General features: G+C 36.8%; 1 protein-coding gene across 3 annotated transcripts in view; it reads left to right on the top strand.

Annotated features, from left to right (window-relative positions):
- Positions 1–7,651, top strand: part of NGLY1 (N-glycanase 1) — a 68,043-nt gene extending 60,392 nt beyond the window's left edge. For 2 of the 3 annotated variants that reach the window (XM_021934918.2, XM_003895184.5), the window contains 2 exons: positions 6,701–6,878; positions 7,266–7,651. In XM_021934918.2, coding sequence (XP_021790610.1) covers positions 6,701–6,878; positions 7,266–7,441 — 354 coding nt within the window. In that variant the 3' untranslated portion in view covers positions 7,442–7,651. The remainder of the gene's footprint in view (positions 1–6,700; positions 6,879–7,265) is intronic. The other variant, XM_021934919.2, reaches the window with a different exon arrangement.
- The last annotated feature ends 17,604 nt before the right edge of the window (positions 7,652–25,255 follow it).

Here is a 25,255-nt window from a genome sequence, read left to right as displayed (position 1 = left end):
GAGCACAAAGATTAAAATTTGCTATTTAGCAAATAACATTGTTCAATAATATCTGAATTGAAAAGAATATAAAAACTAAATCAAGAAAACCAGTATGCTTTTTGGGAGGCAAGTGATAACACCTTGATAAAAGTAGTATTAATAGCTTCCTTGCTAATCTCCATCTGCCCTAATCCTTTCAAACCTGTGATCCATGCTATCGCTAAAGAAACATTTACAAAAACTTAATCCTTAACTGAGTGCTCTTAGAGTAAGACAGAGCTCCAAGTCTTTTCCAAATCTGCTCCTTGCCTTCTTCTCTGGCTTTGCCTTGCACTATGCTACCCCTTGCTCTCTGCATTGCAGATATATTGCCCCTTCTCCCTTCTTCACAGAACCTCCTATACTTCTCTTTTTTGATTAATGTATTCTTAACTTTGCCACTTGGTCCAAGCCTCACTCCCTCAGGTCCCAGCAAACTGAATCCATTTCCCTCTTTATAGGTTCATTTGTACCATGTACCTCTCTTTCATGGCATGTATTCAACAAATAGGTATGAGAATAAATTATTTGTCTCTTTCTGTAACAATGTTTACATTAGATTGTAAACAATTCTCAGGGGGAGACCTTGTCTTTTTCTACTCACTTTTGTACTCTCAGTATTCATACATCTGGCATAGTACCCGATACATAGTAAGTGTTTAGTAAAGATTGGTGAATGTAAGAATGCATGTGGCATAAATTCTGCATCACCCCTAGGACTATGTAGAGCACTGTAAAAACTTCACTTTGTTGAGTGTCCTTTAGATGGTCTTAGATACTTTTTGGTTTTGATCAGTTTTATCTCTCTCTTTGTCACTACAGTCATTTTAGCATTTTGATGGAGGGGGCGGGTGCATGGCATTATGTCAAGAATTCATTCAGCACTTAGCGAATATGCACATTGTCAAATATTGTGCTTGGCAGTCAGATGTAATGGTGAATTAAGAGGCAAGCCTCAAGGTGCATATCAGCTGGTAAATGAAAGACATGTGTGGGCCAACCGTTTAGATTAATGGGGTAAATGGTAGAAGAGTATGTGTTTGTTTATGATACTGAGAGAAAGAAGACAGAAACAAGAGCCACTAACACCCTGAATCTGAGTGAAAAAAACCTCATACTCCAAGTATTTTGTTTTGTTTTGTTTTTTGTTCACTCTACACGTTTTTTGTTTTGTTTTTCTGTTCTCTCTACAACAATCAACTCAGACCTCTGTGACCAAATATGTGGGGGGTGGGTTCCCCCAAATAAGCAAGCAAGCAATTCTGTAGCAGAACCAGCTGAGTGACCTCTAATGCAATCAATTCTAACATAATCTTCATGGAGATAACATTAGATCCCAAATGTTGAGGGCTTAGTCCCCAAGACTGTCCCCTCCCCACTTCAGATGCCAGTCACAAGCTCCAGTTTGTTTTACCTGTGCTTCTTACCAACTGACTGTAAATCAGGTTCCTATCACTCTCTCCTTGGAGTCAATTAATTTGCTAGAGTGACTCACAGAACTCAGGGAAACACATTTAGTGGTTTATTATAAAGGATATTACAAAGGATGCAGATGAAGAGATGCAGAGGACAAGGTATAGGAAGGCACATGGAGCCCCTCTGCCATCCCCAGGTGCGCCACCCTCTAGGAACCTCCATGTGATTAGCTCTCCAGAAGTTCTCCAAACGCTGTTCTCATAGGCCTTTTGTGGAGACTTCATTGGATTTTCATAACCATGACAACAGTGTAGAAATATATTTGGACAAAAAGGGTGTGATCTGATACTAATAGCCTGACAAACCCCAGCAAAGCCTATCTGTTCAGATTCTTCTTGGTCTCTGTGCAGCATTTCCACCTCCAGGGTATGGAACAGGACACTTTCTGAAATAGGGGTGTTATGACCCACAATCAGACAAGGTAGGTCAGATAAATTCTTTATGGTCAGCTCCAAGACAGAAAGTTGTGGGGAGATTAGAGTATATTTTTAGTTTCCATGGCCTGCCTTAGAAATAACAAAGGCTATGGGAGTTATGAGCCAGGAACCGTGAATGAAAATCTGGAGAGATATATATACACACACACACATATCATAGTATCACACTGAGTCAGGGAAGGCCTTTGAGAAGAAGTAATATCTGAGTTGGCTTTTGGAGAGGAGGAAGAGGGAGAGTTTCTTAGTATGAGGATAGGATATGGAAGAGGAGGTTGGGGACCTGAGAAATAGTGGGTTTGAAAGCACTGAGGTGAGAGACATCTGGTGTATTCAGGAAAGAGTGAAAAGTAGAGAGTATGAAGGAGAATAGTGAGAAATGAGACTAGAGAGGTAAATAATTGTCAGGTCCCAGGGACTTTGATTACCTTGCAATTATGTAACAGGAAACCATGAAAGTTTCCTATTTCACATGGAGTAAATTGGAAGTATACATGGAAATCTTAAAAATTCTAACCAGATTCTCCAAATGGAATAAATTGGAAGTATACACAGAAATATTTAAATACAGTGGGAACTAGGAGTGGATTCATGTTTGATTTTCAAGATAAAATGGAATAACCAAAAATAAGACTCATTGCAAGTACCAGTTTACCAGCAACAATTTAAGATCCCTTGAAATACAACTGTTTTGCTCTATATCTGTAGGAATGACGACCTTCAGGGTGCCTGCTGTATGGTGAACTTAATTTGAGTGAATCTTAGCAGCCTAAGTAGAACAATAATTTTAAGAATGTATTAAAGAAGAGCTTCAAACAATATAGTACAAACTGAACCTCTAGGGAGCCATAGCAGCCTGACATGTAGTAATCAAAAAATCTTTGAGCAAAGATCTTCTATAGAATATTAATTACATGAAGAAGCCAACATGCAAATTGTTTAGTCCTGAAAATAGTGGTTACAGCCACAACCCGAAGGACAAGTTCTATTTGTATACATTGTGAATAGTATGGCTTATGCCTAAACCCTAGACACACAGGTCTTGTTCTCACCCAAAGGTTGTATATGCCCATATGTGCTTACAGACATCAAAAAGGAGCAAGGATGGGTCACTGGTTGGAGGAGGGTTGGGGTGGTATATATAGAATACGGGAGAAAACCTCCATGATTTCTGACTTTACTAGCACTCCTGCTAAAGTAGGATAGCAACACTCACCTTTTAGAGACCTACAAATTACAAAACCGAGCTTATAGAATGTACACAATAAATTTAAAAAAAAATTTTTAAGCCAACAGGCAAAAATGTGTCTATCAAATAACTCATGATGTTAGGAATAATCAGCAGTTGTAAAAAAATGTTTTTTCTCTACACTAAACAAGTGAAGGTTTGCCTTTTTTCCCCCTTTTAAATAAAGGTATAGTTACTGATTGTGTTGGTATTATACATAGACAGGACCAGATTTGGAGGTTTTTTATAAATTCCATTGTTTTGGCACATTTTAATTTACCAAACTGAGTATACGTATTCTTGGTAACTTTCTACCACCTCTAAAAATGAGTCTTTGACAGAATATATTGTGCAAAAAAGATGATAGGAATTTTCTGTATAAATAGGGTGTTTGATCTCCATATACTGTTTCTTTAACATGAGACATTTTTTATTTTGCTCATAGTATGTTTGAATGTTTAAACATGTAAGTATTAAATCATGACCTCTATCTTATTCTTTAACTTTCTAGTCTTAAAAGCTGATGATGCCTTTAGGACTGAAAATTTTAAGTCTTTAATAAATGCTGTCAGGCATGTTCAACAGCTACTATAAACCTTCTCTTACAGTTAAAACCACAGTTCTGACCCAGACCCACACAGTATAATTAAGGCAGTTATTGGAGTAAGCTAGATTTGAAGTTAACCTAATTCAACCTATTTACTTTTGAGGGACATTTGAATCTAGTGAGCTCTGAAAATACACAAGATACAGAAATGCATATTGAGATATAAATTTTTATGTCTTAAGATTACTTTCCTCAAGTCTTTTAGTTCTTTTAATTCACCTTTTCTTCCAGTAACCTCTCTGTTTGGCTCTTCTTTCCCAGATATCCCCCTTTGGTAGCCATTCCTTTAAAGGAGCGATTAACCTGTGTGTAACTCAGATGTCTAATAGTTTAGGATGGGTGAAACTAATGACTCCCAGGGAACACCGGTGGAGTCCTGAGTCCCACGTCCTCCTTACAAACGGCTTTAGGAGGAGCATGCAGTAGGAACATATATGAACACTAGAGGATGTTATAGTGACGTTGTCCAAACTTAAATGGAGCAATTGACAGTTCCACGTCTAGGTTTGTCAACAACAAACAACAGTTGGCTATACATACCTAGTTTAAGTAGTAGTTTCAGATCATTTTCTTTGGAGAGTGATTGCTCAGTTGTTACATAATCTCTAACTCACTGATTCTAAAATTTTTCAGATTAACGGGCACACCTGGAAGAAAAATAGCTGTAGGTTGGTTGTCAAGAATACTATTGGTGATTGATGTTTTTACTTGATGGGTAAAGACCAGAATACAGAATAGTACATGTAATAGGATATTCCATGGCAGATGTGTTTTATATGGTACTTTCAACTATTTTCCCCTGAGCTACAGTATGAGTTAGATGTTCCTAAAAAGATCAAGTCTAACATGAATATATATACACACACATATATATATATATTTGTATACAGATCTTTAATACTTAATATTTACTAAATGTTTTTTTTTTTTTTTTTTTTTTTTAGACAGAGTCTCGCTCTGTCACTCGGGCTGGAGTGCAGTGGCACAATCTCACTCACTGCAACCTCCGCCTCCCTAGTTCAAGCAGTATTCATGTATCAGCCTCCCGAGTAGCTGGGATTACAGGGGTGCACCAACATGCCTGGCTAATTTTTGTATTTTTAATAGAGACGGGGTTCCACCACGTTGGCCAGGCTGGTCTTGAACTCCTTATCTCAAGTGATCTGACTGCCTCAGCCTCCCAAAGTGCCAGGATTACCGGTGTGAGTGACCGCACCTGGCCCTAAATGCTTTTATGAATCCAGAAACTGTGCCCCCCAGAGAGCTTATGATTTGATGAAGGTAGGTCAGAATATGGGCAGTATCAAGGAGTATAGTATACAAAAATATAAAGGAGCATTGGCAATTCAAGGTGGGATGAAATTGTGGAGTATTTTCTTTTCTTTTCTTTTCTTTTTTTTTTTGAGATGGAGTCTTGTTCTGTCGCCCAGGCTGGAGTGCAGTGGTGCAATCTCGGCTTACTGCAAGCTCTGCCTCCCAGGTTCACACCATTCTTCTGCCTCAGCCTCCCGAGTAGCTGGGACTGCAGGCGCCCGCCACCATGCCCGGCTAATAGTTTGTATTTTTAGTAGACACAGGGTTTCACTGTGTTAGGATGGTCTCGATCTCCTGACCTCGTGGATCCGCCCGCCTCAGCCTCCCAAAGTCCTGGGATTACAGGCATGAGCCACCATGCCCGGCCTAATTGTGGAGGATTTTTAAAGCTAATAGATTAGACTTAATGTAAGAACCAAGTACTTGCTGTACCTTTCAGACCAGGCAGATGACATAAAGAGAGTGGGATTTTAAAACATTAACCTGATCAGAGCCAGGCACGGTAGCTCACACCTGTAATCTCAGCAACTCAGGAGACTGAGGCAGGCGTGCAAGTGAGACCCTGCCTCTAAAAAATTTTTTTAATTAGCCAGGCATGGTAGTTGGAGGCTGAGACAACAGAGTCATTTGAACCCAGGAGTTCGAGGCTGCCGTGAGTTATGACCGCACCACTGCATTCCAGCCTGGGTGACAGACTGAGACCCTGTGTCTAAAATAATACACTTGAAAATAAAAATATGATCAGAGCAATTGGAATTGCACAGCAGTAGTCCATTGCAGCAAGATGAGTGTAAAGTCCAAACTGTAGTAGTAAGTGCACTATTAGTGAAGAAGGGGTTTCTTTCCAGGAATTATTTCAAACAAATACATAGAATTTTGTGGGAATTCAGATATAAGGGATGAACAACTGAAGAGTCAGAGTCTTAAGAGTTTGAGCATGGTTGAATAGAGTGACCTGTGAAAGACCAAGGCTATGGATGTCAGTTTTCATGGCAATGTTTTGAGGAGTGTAGATAGAAGTATGAGAGGGAATGAGCTGGAAGCAGCCAGTAGGCTTAGATGCCTTCAATAGTATACATTTAATGTGCTAAAGGGTATTGATGAAGGAACAGGGAGCATGCCATTTAGAGAAGTGAGCACGGATATCACCTTTTAAACCGTTAGTTAGCAATGGCTGAGGTATTTTCTCGATTTAGAGGCTACAGCATATCACGTCACGCTAGGAAAGCGTATATGAAAATCCAGACTTAGAAAAGAAATAAAAATTAAGGAGTAGTTGCATTTAAAAGGATTCTTCATTTTCAGCAGGATTAATCATAAAACTCATTTTAAAAAGTTGTCTTAATATAAAAGAATATGATTTACCAAAATTTGGTTAGTATGCAGTCCTTTAGAATTGCACTTATTGGGGACATCTGCATTCAAAGATGCCACGGGAAAAATTGCCAAAAAAAAAGAAAAATGTTAGCAGTTAAAAACCTTTTCAACAGGGGAAAGTTGGTTTTTAAATAACGACTTGTACATACTACCCTGTGACAGTAATATTCTTCACTAAGTTTGTTTTCTCTATTATTTCATTATTTCTGACAGTTCCTTTCTCCCCATCCCTACTCCTTATAGGTATATTTGGCCCGAAAGGAAGGATCATCTTTTGCTTATATTTCCTGGAAGTTTGAGTGTGGGTCGGTTGGCCTAAAAATCGATAGCATTTCTATTAGAACAACTAGTCAAACTTTTCAAACTGGAACAATAGAATGGAAATTGCGATCTGATACAGCACGAGTAGAACTGACAGGCGGTAAGCATTTGACTGGAGAATTAATCATGAAATATATATTTACCACTCTGAAGACCACTTGTACTTATTTGAGATGTAGTTCTTTTTTGTACCCAAGAGTTATTGATACTATTTCAGTTAAAAAAAAAAAAAAAAAAAAATTTAAATAAAACCTGTGTGATCCCATTGTAACAGAAAGGCCGATGTTTTCTGTTGTGAAATACAAACGCAAGGAAAAAAATCATTTCTTTGTTTCAAAGGATGCATTTCTTCCATAAAGAATAATTTGTATTTATTTTTAAGGGTTTATTTTAACTTATACATCAGCCTATATAAAATGCATTTCAAAATGATCTGTGCTCTTTAAATTACCAAAAGCAAAATGTTAATTTTTTTCCCCTCTAACAGATAACAATCTTCACTCCTATGCTGATTTTTCTGGTGCCACTGAAGTTATTTTGGAAGCAGAATTAAGCAGAGGAGATGGTGATGTCGCTTGGCAACACACCCAGCTGTTTAGACAAAGCTTAAATGACCATGAAGAAAATTGTTTGGAGATAATTATAAAATTTAGTGACCTTTGAGATCCTGAACATTATAGAAAAGCTAGCAATAATCAAGGACTTACTAAAGTAGTCTGTTGGTTCAGTGCATGCTTAGTTGGCAGTTACCACCCTGTGCTAGCGTATTTCTTTTGCTAGCTATCCATCATGTAACCCTCATGAAAATTATCTTTATACTGTGGACTATAATAAAATATTGAATTAAAAACTTTCTTCCATATGTGACTATAATTTGGAGTAAAGTCTCATTGACCCAATATGGGATTTTAATCTAAAAACTGTAAGTATAGTTTTAAAAGTTAAATAATGATATTCATGATTAAATGCTATTCATGATTATGATAAAATCTTGGGCTTGTGATAGTAATTTGACATTTTCTGATCAGCCATTCATTTCTTCAGAAGTGGTTGAATTAGTCTCCTAATATTTTTAATTTTTAATTAATGTGAAAGTACAGTATCTCATACATTATATAATGCATGAAAATTTATATGATTATAAATATGCAGGCATTTAAGAAATAAAATGAATTATTTTGCCTTACATCTTTTTAGTTTTTATTTTGGCTAACAAAAATCTTTTTTCTAAACATTGAAAAATACTTGAATAGATACGAGTTATGAAAACATTTAACATTGACAACATAAATTAGGATACATTTTAAATTCCATAATACGTGGACATTTTGAAAATGCCTTACCTTTGAGTTATATTTTTATCTACCTCATTGAATAAAATATTCTTGATTTTGAAAATACGTAACTATATTTTACAGTATCTATATATTGTATCAAGAGTTTTTGTGTATGTTCTCTATAACCTCTCAAATTAAGTTTAGTGAACATTTATTAAGCATTTATGTACAAAGCATTGTGATAGCACTGTGGAAGAAGCAGTGGTGAAAAACATAGCCCCAAGCCTCCAGATTCCTTTGTGCTGTTCTGCAAAGTGAGTTCTCAACTATTTATACAAGAAAAAGACATACTCAGAGTCTCACCCTGTGCCACTCAATAGAACGTGACATGTATTGTAAAATACATAATAAGATCCTGAAACAAAGGTCTTATATTTATTCTTTTTTTCTTTTTAGAGATGAGATCTTGCTATGTTGCCTAAGCTGCTTGGAACTCCTGGGCTTAAGCGATTCTGTCACCTCAGCCTTCCAAGTACCTGGGGCTATAGGCATGTGCCATTGCTCCCAGCTTATATTTGCTTTACAATTGCAGTAAAACTCTGCTGAGAATCTTTTTTTGCTAAAAAGTTATATTTCAGGAGAAGTAGTTTATGCATCTGAAATTATTAATATATCTTGAATATAAGAAAGTTTTCTGGAACTCTCAGTCTCGAAATTTTAACCTATAGTGGCCAAGTACTTAAGATCGGAAGGACTTGACACTTACCTGTCTTGTGGTGTCTGCTGTTGGCACAGTGAGTATTTTCATGATCATATGGGCTGATCCTGTTAACCAGCATGAAAAAACCTAGAACTGTTCAAGCAGTTTTATAAAGATGGTAATAGAATGTAGGAACTCAACTGACTGGATGTATTCTAACTTTTACTGTGGCTTTAAATAGAAAAAATGATTCGAGTTCAGATGGTTTATGTTGTTACAGAGTTGAACTGTCGAAGAGAAAAGGTAGTTGCACACTTTTTTTTTTAAATACTTTTCAATATATGTACATATTTTTCATTTTACTTTAAGTTCTGGGATACAAGTGCAGAACGTATAGGTTTGTTACGTAGGTATATGTGTGCCATCATGATTTGCTGTACCTATCAACTCATCATCTAGGTTTTAAGCCGTGCATGCATTAGCTGTTTGTCCCAATGCTCTCCCTCCCCTTGTACCCCACCTCCCAATTGGCCCCGGTGTGTGTTGTCCCTTCCCTGTGTCCATGTGTTCTCACTGTTCAACTCCCACTTATGAGTGAGAACATGCAGTGTTTGGTTTTCTGTTCCTGTGTTTGCTAAGGATGATGGTTTCCAGCTTCATCCATGTGTCTGCAAAGGACATGATTTCATTCCTTTCTATGGCTGCATAGTATTCCATGGTGCATATGTACCACATTTTCTTTATCCAGTGGGTCATTGATGGGCATTTGGGCTGGTTCCATGTGTTTGCTATTATAAATAATGCTTCAGTAAACATATATGCGCATGTGCCTTAATAGTAGACTGATATATATTCCTTTGGGTATATACCCAATAATGGGATTGCTGGGTCAAATGGTATTTCTGGTTCTAGATCCTTAAGAAATCGCCACACCGTCTTCCACAGTGGTTGAATTAATTTACATTGCACCAACAGTGTAAAAGCATTCCTGTTTCTCCACAGCCTCACCAGCATCTGTTGTTTCTTGACTTTTTAATAATACCATTCTGACTGGCATGAGGTGGTATCTCATTGTGGTTTTGATTTGCATTTCTCAAATGATCAGTGATGTTGAGCCTTTTTTCATGTTTATTGGCCGCATAAATGTCTTCTTTTGAGAAGTGTCTGACCATATCCTTTGCCCACTTTTTGATGGGGTTGTTTGTTTTCTTCTTGTAAATTTGTTTAAGTTCCTTGTAGATTCTGGATATTAGATCTTTGTCAGATGGATAGATTGCAAAAATTTTCTCCCATTCTGTAGGTTGCCTGTTCACTCTGTTGGTAATTTCTTTTGTTGTGCAGAAACTCTTTAATTAGATCTTATTTGTCAATTTTTGCTTTTATTGCAATTGCTTTTGGCATATTCGTCATGAAGTCTTTGCCCATGCCTGTGTCCTAAATGGTATTGCCTAGGTTTAATCAGTATGCAAAAATCACAAGCATTCCTATACACCAACGAAAGACAAGCAGAGAGCCAGATCATGAATGAACTCACATTTGTAATTACTACAAAGAGAATAAAATACCTAGGAATACAGCTAACAAGGGTGGTGAAGAATCGCTTCAAGGAGAACTACAAACCACTGCTCAAGGAAATAAGAGAGGACACAAACAAATGGAAAAACCTAACATCCTCATGGATAGGAAGAATTAATATGAAAATGAACATACTGCCCAAAGTAATTTATAGATTCAATGCTAGTCCCATCAAACTACCATTAACATTCTTCACAGAATTAGAAAAAATTAAATTTCATATGGAACTACAAAAGAGCCCATATAGCCATGACAAACCTAAGCAAAGAGAACAAAGCTGGAAGCATCACGTTACCCGACTTCAAACCATACTACAAGGCTAGAGTAATCAAAACAGCATAGTACTGGTACTAAAACACAAATAGACCAATGGAACAGAACAGAGACCTCAGAAAAATAACACATCTACAACCATTGCGACAAACCTGACAAAAACAATGGGGAAAGGATTCTGTATTTCATAAATGGTCCTGGGAAAACTGGCTAGCCATATGCAGAAAACTGAAACTGGTCCCCTTCCTTATACCTTCTACAAAAATTAACTCAAGATGGATTAAAGACCTAAATGTAAAACACTTTTCTTAAATGTATTTCATGAGATTTTCAACCCAGAGCCTACCCAATATGTGTTAATAGATATTTTATTATACAGAAAAGTTTGAAAATGGTACAGAAGGTATGGGACAACACAGTTCTTGATAGAAGGTATGGGACAACACAGTTCTTGATAATGTGAAAAGTTGAGTGACAGTAAACTGGTAAGGCAAAAGTAACTTCGGCAAAGAATGTCAGATAGGACAAACCCCTCAGTGAGTGACCAATATTAAGGTACATTTTATTTAGGATCTTATGATTAGTAAGTTTTCCACTGCCATTGCATATTAAAAAGAATCTATACCCTGGTTTCAGGTCAGATCCCATCATGATGAATTCCACAGACACTGCTTGTTATTGCAGTGTTTTAAGAAAGTCCTTTGCTGGAAACCACATTCTCATGGTGAACAAGAAGTACATCTGATGCTTTGATCGATTTACAAGGAAAATAGTGCTTCTGATTAAAGGAGGGCCAGAGAACACTTTGTCATAGAACACTTTTGGGATAGAAAGTGTTGTTAGAGATAATTTAACCCAGATTTCTTACTTTTCAATGAGGAAAACTCAAGCCCAGAGAAGGTAAATGACCTGTCCTGACAATTCAGTGAATCAGTGGTATAGGCAAGATTCATTTCTACATCTAGTTGCAAGGTTATAGAATCAGAGGCCTGTAAGTGGGTCGCTGTTTTAATAGGTGTTGTTATACTTTAATAGAAATGTTCAAGTTGAGAAGGTATTACAGTTGAAATTAGAAGGTATTAATATTGAAATATAGAAACTTTAATAGAAATGTTTAAGTTGAGAAGGTGTTATAATTGAAATTGATTTTTCTAACCATAGTTAAGCTTTTCTAAAGACTTTTTTTCCTCTACAACAATAAATTGTATTTTGATTTTATAGTACCAGCAGATACACTCTTCATAAACTAATAGCAGATCCAGGTAGCACGCCTTCCTTAAATACTTTTGGGAGAAGAAGAAGAAACCAATACAGGTCATGATTGGTTTTATTTCTCTTAGCATATATTCAGTTACACTCTGTGTATTGACCAAAACACTGTTTTATTTCTGATAAGAGATTTAGAATAGACCTAAAACAACAGTCACCACTTTTTGAGTTTTTCATAAGTGCCAGTGACTTTCATTGTCTCATTTGATCATGATGGCATTGTACAGTAGATACTGTATCTTATCACCATTTTATAGATGATGAAACTAAAGAATTAAGTGGGAGCCAGTATTTTGATGGCTGTGTGTCCAACATCCCTTTCCTATTTCTTAAGCCACAGTGAAAGCAGACTCAGAAGTTGAGACCTTGCTCTCTCCTTAGTTTTCTGAAGACTTGCTCTGGGAATAACAAAATTGTTTTATAACGATATAACAAAATATTATAAAGTAAAAGTGCTGCCTCCACTTCCCATGCTCTGTATTATTTTGCAAGTTAACTGCCAAAAATTTTACATGTGGATTTTCATGTCTATATATGTATACACACAAACATATACATACAGTGTTCATGTGTTTGTTTTTTATGTAAATGGAAGTATATCCTTTTCCAGCTTGTTTTTTAACAATGTGTCTTAGAAATCATTCCTTGGTCAGTCATGGATCTGCTACATTTATTTTTAACTGCTTCACAGTATTCCATAATTTATCCATTCTATTATTTACAGATATCTAGATTCCCCACCCTTTTTTTTTTTTTTTTTTTTTTTTTGGTTATTAAAATCCCTGCTACAATGAGCATCTTTGTACATATTTCTTTTACATAAAATACATTGCAAAGATATGTGCATTTTAAATCTGACTAGCTACTGTCAAATTGCCCTCTAAAGATAATTTACACATCCAGCAGTAGTGGTTGAGGACACGGATTTCCTTCCATTCTTACCGAAACTGAATATTGCAGTTGTGCTGGCCATCCACCAGAGATCCCCGCCTCTTAGCTTCCATACGCTTTGGGTTGTCCCTTTTATACTAAATTAGAGCTAGCCCATGTGTCCAGTAGAATATAGTGAGTAATCATGTGGTATTTCCGAGGCTAGGACATAAAAGCCTTGGCTTTCTTGAACTGGTCTCTCAGAAGAAGCTAGCTGCCATGCCACTAGGACGCTCCAGAAGATCCTGTGGAGCGGAACCGAGGCCTGCCTCCATTCGCAAGCACCAACTTGCCAGTCACGGAAGTGGTTTCTCCCACCCCAGTCAAGCCTTTAAAAACTAACTTAATGGGAATGAGACACCCCAAGTCACAACTGCCCAGCCAAACCGCTAGTAAATTCCTTATGCATGCACAGAAACCATGAGAGAGAATAAATGATTTTTTAAGACATTGTTTCTGAGTGATTTGTTTATACATCATTAGATTACCAAAATAGCAATGTTACTTTTGCCATTCTGAACTGTGAAAAGTACCTAGTTTTAACTTATATTTCCCTGTTTACTTGTGAGGTTAAACAGTTTTTAAATACTCATTGGCCATTTTTGTTTTGTATTTAAATTTTCTATGTATATGTATTATATGTTAATATGCTTACAATATGTAAAATTGAGTATATAAGCAATTCATACCTTTTTCTATTGGATGGGTTCTTTGTTTTGATAGTCATATTTAATATCCAACTCTTTTTTTTTTTTTTTCTTTTTTTGAGACGGAGTCTCGCTGTGTCTCCCAGCCTGGAGTGCAGTGGCGCCATCTCGGCTCACTGCAAGCTCCGCCTCCTGGGTTCACACCATTCTCCTGCCTCGGCCTCCCGAGCAGCTGGGACTATAGCACCCGCCACCTCGCCTGGCTAATTTTTTTTTTCTTTTTTTTGTATTTTTAATAGAGACGGGGTTTCACCGTATTAGCCAGGATGGTCTCAATCTCCTGACCTCGTGATCCGCCCACCTCGGCCTCCCAAAGTGCTGGAATTGCAGGCTCGAGTCACCACGCCCAGCCAATATCCAACTCTTTATGATTGTTTCTTCACATCAGCTTGCACTTGATGATTGTATTATCTTCTCTATCTCTTGAGATTACTAATTAGAACTACTCTAGAAGTCTCTTGTTACTGAAATATTTCTATTTTCTCTTGAATTGTATCACATTGTTCACCTTGGTTATCTTTTATGTTTTCCTTAAATGTTTGATCCACTATATTTATAATTAAGGACTAAACTGATAATAACAGGGAACTGGCCTGGGTTTTCTCACTGATGACGTATTTTTTTGCCAGACCCTTCCCTTGGGTGGGAAGGCTGACAGCGGGACAGTGTAAGTGTTGAGCGTGGCATGCCAACCATGAGCTTTACCATGGAGTTCCTGGGCATCAGGTACGCAGACCTTCAGACCCTCACTCCCTGCTCAGTACTTAGGTTCATTTGTTTTGGTGATTTTCTTTTTTTATTTCTTTCTTATATAAAGCATACACACAATTCCAAAGTCAAAACTGTATATCAAAGTGCAGAAGTTTTGTTTCCAACTCTGTTTTCTTCTGTGTTTCCTTCTTCCATCCACCCCACCCTCATGGGTAACCACATTTATTAGCTTGGATTTATTCTTCCATCTTTCCCATTTTGAAAATAAAAGCAAAAAGCATTTCTTTTCCTTTCCATCACTGTAGACACTATTCTATACTCAGACACTGTTTTGCACTTTGCCTTTTTTTACTTAGTATTTCATGGAAATCATGCTACCTCAGTATTTTAAGAGCTTCCTCATTCTTTGTACAGCTGTGTAATATTTCTTTCAATATATGATAATTCACATTTTGACTTATCTCCAGGTTTTTTAACATTTAAAAGTTAGTAGATTAACATAAAATCTGGATTTTTTTGGCTAATAGTGAAAAATTGGATCATGTAACAACACTGTGGTTTATAATTCCTGTATGGAAGCAGTTGGCTTAGCCTGACTATACCCATGCCCCCTTTAAGACAGGACCAGCATAGGACCTGTACTTCCTGTTCACCATAAACCTCACATCCCTGTCTCTGGCTCCTGTGCTGAAGCCTAGTGTCAGTCACCATTTACCCCAAGACTTACACCAGTGTTCCTAGAGAAATACTCCTCTATTCCTTTGTCTACCAAGGTTATAAAATCCAAGATGGACTAAATTGGTTGAATGATTTATTTACACATTGATTCATTCATTTTCACCTGTAATCACTTTACTCATGAAAGTTACCTGCCTGTACATGTTAGAGTTTGTGACTGCCTCTAAAAGAAGGTACTGTGTTGTATATATTTTAGTCAAGTTTAACATAATTGTTTTATATTACAAATGCTTAAGATGATTTGACATGTTGATTAGGGAGGTTGTCTTTGAATTGGTAGAAACTTAGACTCCATCAATAAGCTACATAGATTGTAGTAATCATTACTCTTATCAAATACAAAATATAGGAGACTTACCAATTTGTATGTCTTAATTTCTGTAACTTGTACCTTTTCTCAACTTTCAATTTTCTGTGAAGCAAATATTCCCAGTCTTTGTAGTTGTCTTTGGATTCTTGCAATGAGTAATTCTCGAATGCTTTGTAAATATCACCACTGCATTTTTGTGAAACTAGCTCTGCAGAGCTGGCTAGCTCCACCATAACACTCTTATAGTTTAAAAGAATTGTCATTAGTATTTTTGTTTTTCCCCTAGTTATTTCCTGCTATTATTTATTTTAGTTTTAATAACTAAAATTCAAAGAAGTACAAAGAATAATATGACATAAACCAGTGCACTGTCCACTCAAGTAATATATATTAGCATTGTTTTATTTGCTTTACCTTCTAATGAAAAACGAAACACAGCACGTATAAAGATGAAATCTCCTATGGAACTTTGTATTAGTCCGTTCTCACACTGCTATAAAGATATTACCTGAGACTGGGTGATTTATAAGGAAAAGAGGTTTCATTGACTCACAGTTCTGTATGGCTTGGGAGGCCTCAGGAAACTTACAATCATGGCGAAAGGGGAACCAGGCATACCTTACGTGGCGGCAGTCGAGAGTGTAAAAAGCCCAAGGGAGGCTGGGCGCGGTGGCTCACGCCTGTAATCCCAGCACTTTGGGAGGCCGAGGCGGGCGGATCACCTGAGGCCAGGAGTTTGAGACCAGCCTGGTCAACCCCATCTCTACTAAAATCACAAAAATTAGCCGGGCAGGGTGGTGTGTGCCTGTACTCCAGAGGCTGAGTACAGTAATCTCGAACCCAGGAGGCAGAGGTTACAGTGAGTCAAAATGGCGCCACTGCACTCCAGCCTGGGTGACATAGTGAGACCGTCTCAAAAAAAAGAGAAAGCCCAATGGAAACTACCATTTATAAAACCATCAGATCTCGTGAGAATTCCCACACTATCACAAGAACAACATGGGGAAACTGCACCCATGATCCAATCACCTCCCACCAGTTCTCTCACTCAACACCTGAGGATTACAATTCAAGATGAGATTTGGGTGGGGGAACAAAGCTTAACCATATCAACCCTCTTCTTCTTCTTCTTTTTTTTTTTAAGGCAGGGTCTCAGTTTGTCACCCAGGCTGGAGAGCAGTGGCACAATCTCGGCTCACTGCAGCCTCAACCTCCTCCTGGGTTCAAGCCATCCACCTGCCTCAGCCCCCCAGGCAGCTGGGACTACAGGCACGTGCCACAATGCTCAGCAAATTTTTGTATTTTTCTGTAGAGATAAGGTTTCACCATGTTGCCCAGGCTGGTCTTGAACCTCCCCAAAGTGCTATGATTACAGACATGAGCCACTGCACCCAGCCGGACCGTCTTTCAGTCCCATTTCTCCTACCTTCCACAGAGGCACCTGTAATCAGTAATTCTGTTTATTCTATGATCTTTTGCTATATACATATATTAACAATATACAATGTTGATTCATATGGTTTTAAGTCTACATAAATAGTATATATAGTACATAAGGTTCTGCAACTTGCTTTTTTATTCATTTTCTATGTCCATGTTGATACATATAGGTCTTGATAACTCCTCTTAAGTGCTGCATAGACTCCCATCATTTAACAGTACCCCAATTTATTTCTCCCTTATCTACTTGATGGACATTTAAGATATTCTTAGTGTTTATTACAAGCAGTTGTTAGTATCACAGCTAATGCTTTATCTCCTTGTAGATAAGTGTGAACTAGGATATATTCCTAGAAATGGAACTGATGGGTCATAGAATATGTGTATTTTCAAATGTATTGCCAGTTGTTCTATAAGATGTTTAATGCTAACTTACTCATGTCCTGCTTCTCTACATCCTAGCCTATATGCAGTATTGTTAAACGTTATAATCTTTGCCAGTATGATCTACGTAAAATCGTATTTTCTTACTTTGTGGTTTTTCTTTTTTTTCTGATTATGAGTGAGTTTGAGTATCTTTTCACATTTATTGATCATTTGGGCTTTCTGTTCTGTGACCAAATATTTTGCTTTCTTTTCTTTTCTCTTGTTTGTCCTTTCCTTCTTGCTGGTTTTTAGAAGGTCCTTATGTATTCTGGACAGTAATCTTTTGTCTGTTATATATTTCTGTAATATTTTCTCCATATATGATCCATCTTTTAAATTCATTGATTATTTTTTGTTAGAAACAACACAACAAAGCCATATTCTCTACAAGATCTGTTTAGAAAGATAACCTTTGACTTATACCTCTTTATAAGCACTGAAGCCAATCTAACTAGAAAAAGGGCTTTGTGGGAAGAAAAGGGACAGTGGTTTCCAGTAGGAAACAAAACAAAACAAAACAGGTGTGCTAAATTCCTGGAGTCCTTGAAATCCAACACTGAATAAAATTTTATGTTCGATGGCAATGTGCTTATAATTGAGAGAATGTTTAGGCTTAGAGAGAAGTAAGTGCTTGAAAAGGAAGACATTTTCATGCTGAATTCCTTGGTCAGAAAGACTATCATCTGAAATGTTATGTCATCCCTTTCAGATGCAAAAAAAACTTAAAAAAGCAAAAAGAGTCTTTGATCTTCACTTAATAAATATGGAGCCATCAAAAGCTCTTGAACTCCTTGTAAACTTAAATTTGAAACAGATTAAATGCTGAGGGGGAATGATAGCCGGAGAGCTTTTTGAAATGGATCATGAAGTAACTGAATTTCAAAAAATTCATGGTTGAGGAAATGAGGATGGTAATTTCATTTGGATCCAAATAATCTGACTGTATGAGGAGTGTTAGCACTGAATGGTCATGCATTCAAGCTGTGTATCTTTGCCACTAAGGGAAAAAATTATGGTATTTTTCAAAATAAAATACTATTAGCCCGAAAATGCCAGGTGGCAGAGGAGTTACCCAAAGGATAAGGCACAAACTCAAGTACCACTTTTTTCATGTATGGGAGTATATGTCTACATTGAAGCAGTCACAAGCTTCCTGAGGACCAGGATGCTTCACTTCCTGCTCTCCTTCCACTTCTCTGTAGAAAACTGCCATGCCAGTCCCTGGATGCATACAGGAGCTGCATGAATGCCTAATACATGCATATGAAATAACCATGACTCCTAGAACATATTTTCAGTGGGAGAATGAAAACATTTTCCATTTGATACCTCATACTCTTCTCTCCACATCATAAACCGTAACTCATGAAATCTTTTGGAAACTTCATTTTGCTTTGTGAGTGCGAGTTAATTATTTTTCTTAGTTTGGATGCAGTGTTGGGTTTAAGCCTCATTTTCTGATAAAAGTATGACTTTTATTTCACTGCAGAAGGAATTGCATACAGATTAAATTATACTTCTATTTACAAAATAATTCCTCTTGTAAACTATTTGTGAATGTATTACAATGGTAATACATGAATAGAAAGAGGAAGAAAAGAAATTAACAAGATGTGTAGTTAATATTTCTGCTATTTTCTTTTTGTAATCAAGCCTTGCACAGCGCATGACCTCTCAGTGTTCTTCAGAGCAAGGACTATGCATCACACCATATGAGGAGTGTGTTTAAAATGCAGACTTCTGGGTCTCATGTAGGAGATTTCAAGTCAGAATCCTTGGCTGAGGCTAGGGAATTTAGTTTATTAACAAGTCCCTGATTCTTAAATGGATAAACATTTGAGAACTACTGTTCTAACCTAATGCTTACATTTTTATAATGAGGAAATTGAAGGTCAGAGAGTTAAGACATTGGCCCAGGTTACACAAGTTAGTAATTCCTTGACCAGTGTTTAATATTTGGAAGAGTCTCTAATTGCTAACCTGTCTCATTCTCATTTTTACCAATATTTTACTAACGTGGGTTTTTTTTGTGTTTTATTGTAATTTCCCTTGAGTCATTATGTGCTGGCTGCTTTTTTAACTTGAAAAAGGAGTAGCTTCAGCTTTTTCTGGTTCTCTTCTCTCAACTCATTTAGAACAGAGAGTTACCTCCAAAGGGAGAAGAGGAGAAAAGAAAGGAGGGAGAAAGAAAAATGGTGTCTTAGATTAACTGTGCCCATTTCTTTGCATCATATTTCACCTTGAACCCACTGCAGTTTGTCTTTTACCCATTCACTCTGCTGAAACACAAGATGGCAAGGCTGTTAGGGACTGTGTTCTGTTCTTTTTTGTTGCCCCTACTATACTAAGCACAGCACTCAAGAGGGACATAGTAAGAGGCAGCAAACAGTAAGCAGATAAAGTACAGAATTAAAAGAATCCAAAGTGGATTCCCTGCCTCTCCAGGAAATTGTGACTCCTTTGGGGTATATTCAGTAGTTTTGCTCCAGAACAAATTCTAAAAATTTTGCATCCACTGTGCTGTAGATGATTGTACAAATATGTGAAATGTTATTGAATATCCACTTTTGAGCTCTTTATGTTAGCCTTCAAGTAGTAGTCTCAGATACATGAATATTTCTTCATTCTCCCTCAGTCAGGGGGACTAGATCTCTCTCAACTTGCATTCTGGTTCCTTTTCTGATTGAATCTATCAGCATAATTCAGCTTGGCTTTCTGGTACCCTAATCAGTTGAACAAGTGATCATCTTATATTGAAATTGCCATGTATGTTATTTACATTAAAATTTATGGTTAAAATCATCACAGGGATAGCCTGACAGCAGTGCACATACCACAACTTTCTTAAAACTTTTTTTTTCATGGTCAATTCTTATCTGTCTTTCAGTTCTTCCTGCCTAACTGAGGTATTTTACCAAAGCTCAATTTTGAGTCTTCGTTCTAATTTCACTATGCCTTTTATAGAATTGAATATATCTCATAGTTTTACTGATCAACCTAGATGTAGAGAACTCCCATTGTTCAACTTCAGGCAGGCAGATATCTCAGTGATGTCTGAGTTTCACATCTTTGGCCACCTGGGTTCCATTTCTGTGCAGATATTCCACTGCCGTTCTCAAACACAGTCCAGTCTTTCGTATGACAGGCTTCTTGTTAATGACTGTGTAGGAGTCAGCTCGATATTCATAATATAGTTGATTCAATCATTCAGTTATTATTGACAGTCTAATCTGTGTCAGGAACTAAGTACTAGGAATATAGCGATGAATAAAATAGACAAAAAAACCCTGTTCTCATAGAATTTATATTTTAGAGAGAGAGATGAGTTTTAAACAAAATATACACATATTTAGATAGTGATAGCTAGATGTTTAGATAGTGATAAATTCCAAAGAGAGTAACAGCGAAATGACTGACAATTTGGTGTGGCTTTATTGTCTACACTCACCTCTACCTGCCAGATGTTGGTTACAAGGAGGACACATTACCATTCATTACCATATTTCACTGTGAGTATTAAATAATTTAGATAGGCTGTGCATTTTGCACACTTCCTTGAGCTAGCTGCAAGCATCCCCCTTTCTCCCTCACTGGTTGCCCTCCCACCATTGTGTCATCAGGATAAACCCAATGCACCTTTTCTTCATATGAAATCCTTTGCTCTCCATGTGTTGTGTCAGTGATGGTAACTGTGGCCCTAACTGTTGTTGGAGGTTATTGAAGGACCAACCATTGGCCTAGTAGTGTTGTACTAGACATTGATTAAGAGGAATGTTGATGTGAAACTCAGGGCTTAGCAGCGTCTTTCCATCTCTACCTGGACCAATTTGCCTTCTTGCTTTGGTCTCACTAATGTCCCGTCAGTCTAGTGGAGCTGCCTTGTTAAATAGTTGTATCGATTTAAGTAATTTCCTTCTCTGAGTCTGTTTCATTATATGATACATGAGATAATAACTCCAACTTTTCAAGAATGTAGTGAGGATTAGAGATATTTTAAGTAAAGCATTAGCATGATGCTTGGATACAGTAAGATTCAATGAATGGTAGTGGTTATTGTGACTGACCTTCTCTCTTCCTGGAGGGCCAGACCTGGTTAAACCTCGCCTTCTCAAAATTCAGCCTTGGCTGCTCCTGTGTAGATGCCTTTCTTCTCATTCATACTTGCTTCAACCATAACATCTCTTCGTTAATTTGCAGTTATCTCCAAAGATGTAACAAGAAAATCAGATTCTGAAGAAATTGTTAGTCCTAAATAACATGCAGTAAATATTAACTTAAAAGCAATTAAAATTTATTTTTATGCAGCTGTGACTCTGGGGTTTATAAATTTTAAAACAATTTAATTATTTTTATTTTTTCTTATAATTATCTTTCTTATAATACATGTTCACTATAGAAAAAAATAACCTACAGAGAAGCAAAACTTAAAAAATCACTTGTAATCCCATTGCTCAGAGATAATCACTGATTGGATTCTGGTATGTATCTTTACCAAAATACATATTTATCTTAGGAACAATTTTTAAAATAATATAACTTTTTTAAAATAAAAATAAAATTGCACTATACATAATGTTCTGTAATTTAAATGTGAATTATAATGTGGTTTTCATTATTTTTTATGACTGCATAGTAATCAACTATCTAGATGCATTATAATTGGAAGCAAACCAATTGCCTGCTGGATTTTTAGTGGTTTTATTACTTTGTGGTTTTGTTTTTACATGGTTTTTTTTAAGAGAAAGTAAGCTTTTTTTTAAGAGAAACAATAAATGGCAAGATAATCAGCTATTTGCAATTTTTTTAAAAAGTCAAAATACCCAGAACATGTCCTGTGATGATATAACTACAGTTCAGTTTTCCATTCATTAATAACATCTTAGAGATTCATCAGTTTGTTGTGACTGTCACCAAGGCACAATACGCTTCCCTCCCTGCTTCTTTTATTACTGGATACCTCCTATACTTCAAATACTGTAGTGGAAACTGAGGATACAACCCCAGCATTCAAGGAACTACTCTACTTGTTGGTATAGGATTAATACTTTTAGGGTGTGAAATAATTAAGCAAGGGTTTTTAAACATCATTACACTACTATAAATTAAATTGGCCGGATTTCATGGTTTGTGTATGATTAGTACAGAAATGTTTTGTTTGTTTGTTTTTTGTTTTTTGAGACGGAGTCTTGCTCTGTCGCCCAGGCTAGAGAGCAATGGCGCGATCTCAGCTCACTGCAACCTCCACCTCCTTGGTTCAAGTGAGTCTCCTGCCTCAGCCTCCCGAGTAGCTGGAACTACAGGCACGCACCACCACACCCGGCTAACTTTGTATTTTCAGTAGAGACAGAGTTTCACCATGTTGACCAGGCTGGGTCTTGGACTCATAACCTCAGGTGATCCTCTCGCCTCAGCCTCCCAAAGTGCTGGGATTACAGGCGTGAGCCACCACACCAGGCCAAGATGTTCTTTATATTTGAATCTCAATTTTGTTAACTAGTCTAAACATATAGAGCATCAAATATACCATTTCCTTATCTCCTTGTTTCCTACTTGTCCTGTGCTTAAAAAACAAAAAGTAATCTATTGCTTAATCTCATGTACCATGAAAATAAAGTAATATCAGGAGAATTGGAAAGAACTTCTGTAATTTGTGACAGATATGTTTGGCATTTCAGGAAGACAGTAATTTTGAAAGAGAAGTGAGATTAAAATAGAGCCCGATGGCTAAGTGCAGGTCTGGTGGTTCTGGACTACAGCTTGTTTACATGAAAGCATAGAATTTAGAGATCCACGTTGCGCTGAACACACTAGCCTCTGTGAGCTGTTTCAAAGATTGTGGCATGCTGTGATTAACTCAATATCGTGCAAGATAGTTTTAGACTCCAATCTCCTGACAAACAGATTCAACATAGGCAAAGTTTGAATCTGTTTACAGTTCATATATTGATAAGATGTAGACAACATTCATTGTATAAGAAAGTAGGTTTCAAAGATACAATTAAATCTCAGCTTTCTGCAATAAGTATTATATCTGACTAGTATTAATTAACAGAAGGTAAATGTGTAAAAATATAATTAATAAATTGCATCTTTTCAAACTCAGCTTCATCACTGCATAAAATTATAGTAGGTGACATTATGAAGAAATCACATATACTTTGGGTTCTTATGGTAAATTAAATTGATCCAGCAACCATTTAGATGAACTACCATCTTCTTAAATTGAAGATATTCCACACCAACACAAAATTTACCTGCTCAACTGCAAGAGATTCCCTTTCCCATCTTTCCTATTTCTATCAATAATGCCAACTTACATCATGAAATCTTATGAGGTCCATCTTGTTGATTCTTCTTTTAAAATATTTCTATCTTCCACTCATTCCTTTCTAACCCCATAACATGGCCCAAGCCCTCATCCCTTCCTAATTGGCTTCTGTGCTCTAGTATCTCCTTCTTCCAATATATTCTACATGTTACTGCAAAGTGGCCTGTGATCTTCTAGAAATATTTATTTAATCAGATCCATCCTCAGTTCAAACTCCCCCTTCATTCTCCACAAGAAAAATCTTGGTTCAATTCTTACCACATAGTAGGTTTCCAGAAATGTTGAGTGCCTGATGGGCTAACTCACTGATTGGTTTTCAAAGTATGACATTTTGGTTTTCTTTTAGCTCACTCATGTGAGTCATTAAGTTTGAACTTATCCCTCTGGTACTGTATTTCTTCTGGGTTGTTTTCATTTCCACTATTAAATGCACTGTGGCATTGTAAAATGATTGTTGACCGTGAAATAAACTAAGGTGATTAAAGCTTTAACTACACTTCCGTCTTATGAAGTAATTCACAGTCACAATCTAACTTGCACCTCATTAAAACTTAAATCATTCACAATGTGTGTCTTTAAGTTGAAGGTACTGATTTCCATAACCCTCACTGGAAAATCAGTCTTATTATTTTTCTACTTCCCTGTGGATACTCAACTCTTCTTCTCATTGTTTTATTTTTAGACCCAGCAGACCTGCCAATCATCTGTCTGTGGGCTGCTCACGGACAAGACCATTACTAAACAGGATTGTAACGTAGGGTTTTTGGCTACAGCATAAATGTTTGTAAATCAGGTGAATACATTGAGCATACAGTTTAATCACTTTATATTGAAGAGAAAATGTAAATGAAATGTTAAATGTTTGCATTTGAACTGAAAGCATTTTCTCCTCTTCCCCACTGCCCTATTTAGGATTTCCAAAAATTGTGATTAAATTTAAGCAAGACTTAATATCTGCTTTAGAATAATTGTATAGCCAAGATTAAAATGATTCACATAATCAAATTTACAAATTGAACAAAACAAATAAATTGGTAGAGACAATTCCTAGGGTGCTCTGATGTATCACATCCTCTCAATTACCCCAGTTGATAACCATTGCTGTTATTTCTTTACCTAGGTTTTAGGACCCTAAATATTAGCTAATAAGAGAGTCTCCTTGTCTCTTAGCTTAATTTTTGTAAGTACTCCTGGAAGATGTGCACAGCTTGCTGAGCAGTGACTGAAAATGAGGGAAATGAAGAAGATTTGAATGGTTCTGGCTAATATTGGATGGTTTTGGATAATTAACTTCTGAATAATTGAGTGTAATATGCATATTTCTTTGATTCATAGTTAGAAGCTTTTTTAGCTTTTCTGATTGCACACTCTATATTTTCTAATTGTAGGCTGAGTGTCAAATTGCCCATATTCCAAAGGCTGGGAAGAAATGTGGGAAGTTAGCTTATGTTTCAAACTTATTTAAAATATGCATTTTTTTAAAGCTATGTAGACTATTTTTACCAATAAGCTAAGTTTAACATTTCTCTCACTGTGCTGGAATGATGTTGCTACTGTAAAATGCTATTGTGTAGATTGGAAATTTAGAGAGTAATTATATTTTCAAAAGGCTTCAAGCCAAGTTCTACTTCATGTTTCTTAAGAGTTTTGCCTCCAGCCCGTGTGATAATACTAGAAGAAGTTACTCATTCTTAAGTCAAGACAACACCTGTAGCAGAATGTGCAAAGACCCAACAATAGTTACTGAACAAGCTATTCCCTGCTGAACTGGAATCAGTAGAGATAGATGATGT

The sequence above is a fragment of the Papio anubis genome, chromosome 2 (genome assembly GCF_008728515.1).
Source record: "Papio anubis isolate 15944 chromosome 2, Panubis1.0, whole genome shotgun sequence".
NCBI classification, from domain to species: Eukaryota; Metazoa; Chordata; class Mammalia; order Primates; family Cercopithecidae; genus Papio; species Papio anubis.
The sequence above is the reverse complement of the archived record's forward strand: the minus strand, read 5'-3'. Positions and strand labels throughout refer to the sequence as shown.